This window comes from Megalops cyprinoides, chromosome 2, assembly GCF_013368585.1.
Source record: "Megalops cyprinoides isolate fMegCyp1 chromosome 2, fMegCyp1.pri, whole genome shotgun sequence".
Lineage (NCBI taxonomy): Eukaryota > Metazoa > Chordata > Actinopteri > Elopiformes > Megalopidae > Megalops > Megalops cyprinoides.
The window spans coordinates 67,939,645-67,943,693 of NC_050584.1; the positions used below are offsets into that span (position 1 = coordinate 67,939,645).

Sequence of the window (4,049 nt, forward strand, 5' to 3'; positions counted from 1 at the left end):
GAGAGGCAGAGAGAGACAGAGACAGGCAGAGACAGGCAGAGAGAGGCAGAGAGAGACAGAGACAGCCAGGGACAGCCAGAGACAGTCAGGGACAGCCAGGGACAGCCAGGGACAGCCAAAGAGAGGCAGAGAGAGACAGAGAGAGACAGAGACAGCCAGAGACAGGCAGAGAGAGGCAGAGACAGCCAGAGACAGCCAGGGACAGCCAAAGAGAGACAGAGAGAGACAGAGACAGCCAGAGACAGGCAGAGACAGGCAGAGACAGCCAGAGACAGCCAGAGACAGGCAGAGAGAGACAGAGAGAGACAGAGACAGGCAGAGAGAGACAGAGAGAGACAGAGACAGCCAGAGACAGCCAGGGACAGCCAGAAACAGGCAGAGACAGCCAGAGACAGCCAGGGATAGCTAGAGACAGGCAGGGACAGGCAGAGAGAGGCAGAGACAGGCAGAGGCAGCCAGAAACAGGCAGAGACGGGCAGAGACAGCCAGGGACAGGCAGAGAGAGGCAGAGACAGCCAGAGACAGCCAGGGACAGCCAGAGACAGGCAGAGACAGGCAAGGACAGCCAGGGACAGCCAGGGACAGCCAGAGACAGCCAGAAACAGGCAGAGACAGCCAGAGACAGCCAGAGACAGGCAGGGACAGGCAGAGACAGCCAGAGACAGGTAGGGACAGGCAGAGAGAGGCAGAGACAGCCAGAGAGAGACAGAGAGAGACAGAGACAGCCAGAGACAGCCAGGGACAGGCAGAGAGAGACAGAGACAGCCAGAGAGAGGCAGAGACAGGCAGGGACAGGCAGAGAGAGGCAGAGACAGGCAGAGAGAGGCAGAGGCAGCCAGGGACAGGCAGAGAGAGGCCAGCCTGGTATCCCATTACCACAGCCTGGGCTGCGGTCATCAGCCATATCCTGATCCCTTCCTGTGTTTCTTTGGCATTTGGCAGTGACAGTGTCCCCATTTCTGCCCTCCTCAAGCAGTTTAACAAGATTACCCCCCCACGCCCCCCTGTGGAGGAACTTCCACCCAGCCACCAGTCAGCACAGAGATCTCTGCACCTCTCTCTCTCTCTCTCTCTCTCTCTCACATCATGAACTCATCTGCAGGTGCATGGCAAAAACGAGAGAGAGGGAGGCAGGAGTGAGAGACAGAGGGAGAGACAGAGGGAGGCAGGAGTGAGAGAGGGAGGGAGGGAGAGAGGGAGGGAGGGAGAGAGAGAGGGAGAAAGGGAGAGACAGAGGGAGGGAGAGAGAGGGAGAGAGAGGGAGAGAGAGGGATGGAGGCAGGAGTGAGAGACAGAGGGAGGGAGGGAGAGAGGGAGAGAAGGAGAGAGAGAGAGGGAGGGAGAGAGAGAGAGGGATGGAGGCAGGAGTGAGAGACAGAGGGAGAGAGAGAGAGGGATGGAGGGAGACACAGAGGGATGGAGGGAGAAACAGAGGGAGGGAGGGAGGGAGGCATGAGTGAGAGACAGAGGGAGAGAGAGAGGGATGGAGGGATATACGGAGAGGTGGCTGGATAAAAAGAGCTAGCTGAGCAGGGAAATTGGACCGAACTGTAGTTACAAGCTGTGCCAAGGGGAATCAGAGCTGTGTTTCCTCAGGCCCTGCCCTGAACAGGGTCAGGTAAAGGACAGGGTTTCCCGAAATTCACACGAAAGGTGAGGCAGGATCAGCCCACAGGGAGGCTGCTGGAAGGGAGCCCAGAAACAGACAAACGCTGCCTCCCACAGACAGGGGGCGGCACCGCCACAGACAGGGGGCGGCACCGCCACAGACAGGGGGCGGCACCGCCACAGACAGGGGGCGGCACCGCCACAGACAGGGGGTGGCACCGCCACAGACAGGGGGCGGACATAAGTGAAACTAATTGTACTTTATATTTACGTATTTTTCACAATGTCAGAGAATGTCAGCACATCTCTGTCTTTGCCCCTGTGTCGCAGTTCACAGACAACTTTGCATTTGTGTTAGATATGCTGTTAGTGTTAGTGGTCTCTCTCTCTCTGTCTCTCTCTCTCCCTCTCTCTCTCTCTGTCTCTCTCTCTCTGTCTCTCTCTCTCCCTCCCTCTCTCTCCATCCCCCTCACTCTCTGCCTTAAGCCTGATGCTGTATGCTTGGTGAGGCTGGGATGTGCAGCTGCAGGGAGTTCTGGGAGAATGGTTGAGTCTGCAGGACACAGGGGAAGTGTGTCGGAGGGAGTCATCGGCGAGCCCTCAGGAAGCCCACACAGACGGGTGTCTGGGAGGAAGTGCTCTAATGGGCCGGCCGGACGGAGGAAGCCGGGGTCGGGGGGGGGAAAGGCCATTGTTTATTAAACTCGAGCCTCCCCTTTCCTGGGTTTGTCCGGGCCGCCGCTGCGCGACTCAGAGGCCTAAGTCTGTCTCACTCGCTCCAGACTCTCCCCCCTCACCCTCCCCGGCGCAAACGCGTCTGTCTCCGGCCGGTTTTCTCTGAATGAGCGCGCAGCTCAGAGCGGAGACACGCTGGCAGATTTACTGCAGGTCAGCTCCCCTCTCCGAGCGGGTGTGTGAGAGAGCAGGGGGAGAGCAGTTTAGAGCTCAATGCAGAATGTGTTTCCATTCAGAAAGACAGCAGGGTGTAGTGAGGCTGGGACTGGTTCCTGGTCAGGGCACGGTGCGTGGTCAGTCATTCCGGGGGGGGGGGGGGGGAACAGCACTGCACTCGGGACTGAAGGGGTGGAACAGGGTTCGGAGAAACCATGAAGAGCCACTCCAGAAATGCAGGAGCTTTCTGTGCTCCACCTGCACTCCTCCCAGCTGCAGGCCAGGTTTCTGACAGTGTGTGACTGCTAGTACAACAGTGTGTGACCATTGGACGACATTGTGAGAACATTAGTACAGCGTTGTGTGAATGTTCTCCTTGTCTCCTCCCTGCAGGAACCTGCCCACCATCATGACCTGGGTGGAGGCCCAGAAGCCAGGGGTCGACGGGGTCAACATCATCACCTCCGACTTCGTGGACCTAGTGGACTTCGCCAGCACCGTCATTAAGCTCAACAACCTGCTGCTTCCGGACCGAGCGGTCAGGTGACCAGAGACCAGCGGTCATGTGACCACCACAGTGACTGGGGATGTGGCCTACCGATCACATGATCGCTGCGGTCACGTGAGCAGGGAAGGTGGACAGTGTGGTCCCGGACTTCACAGCTGCCCCCTGGGCATCTCTGCACTGACTGTGTTTATTACACAAGGCAAAGAAGCACAGAGGGCTTCACCATGCAGCTCTGTGGAGCTGTGGCCTGTCGTTCTTTCAGCCGCTCAGCATGGCCTTCATCCCTCTCCGCACGTCCACACAGACAGGGAGAGCCGTCGCTCTGACCTCTGCAGGGAGAGCCGTCGCTCTGACCTCCGCACGCCCACACAGACAGGGAGAGCCGTCGCTCTGACCTCTGCAGGGAGAGCCGTCGCTCTGACCTCCACACGGCCACACAGACAGGGAGAGCCGTCGCTCTGACCTCTGCAGGGAGAGCCGTCGCTCTGACCTCTGCACGCCCACACAGACAGGGAGAGCCGTCGCTCTGACCTCCGCACGCCCACACAGACAGGGAGAGCCGTCGCTCTGACCTCTGCAGGGAGAGCCGTCGCTCTGACCTCTGCAGGGAGAGCCGTCGCTCTGACCTCTGCACGCCCACACAGACAGGGAGAGCCGTCGCTCTGACCTCCGCACGCCCACACAGACAGGGAGAGCCGTCGCTCTGACCTCTGCAGGGAGAGCCGTCGCTCTGACCTCTGCACGCCCACACAGACAGGGAGAGCCGTCGCTCTGACCTCCGCAGGGAGAGCCGTCGCTCTGACCTCCGCAGGGAGAGCCGTCGCTCTGACCTCTGCAGGGAGTCACAGCTGCAGGGAGAGCCGTGACCCTGGCCTCTGCAGGGAGAGCTGTCACTCTGGCCTCTGCAGGGAGTCAGAGCTGCAGGGAGAGCCGTCGCTCTGACCTCTGCAGGGAGAGCCGTCGCTCTGACCTCTGCAGGGAGAGCCGTCGCTCTGACCTCCGCACGCCCACACAGACAGGGAGAGCCGTCGCTCTGACCTCT

At 59.9% G+C, this 4,049-nt stretch overlaps 1 protein-coding gene across 1 annotated transcript in view; it reads left to right on the forward strand.

The window, feature by feature from the left end:
* Nucleotides 1-3,046, forward strand: part of plcxd2 (phosphatidylinositol-specific phospholipase C, X domain containing 2) — a 9,629-nt gene extending 6,583 nt beyond the window's left edge. Inside the window, exon 4 of the mRNA XM_036520606.1 lies at nt 2,893-3,046. Within this exon, the coding sequence (XP_036376499.1) occupies nt 2,893-3,046 (154 nt within the window). The remainder of the gene's footprint in view (nt 1-2,892) is intronic.
* The last annotated feature ends 1,003 nt before the right edge of the window (nt 3,047-4,049 follow it).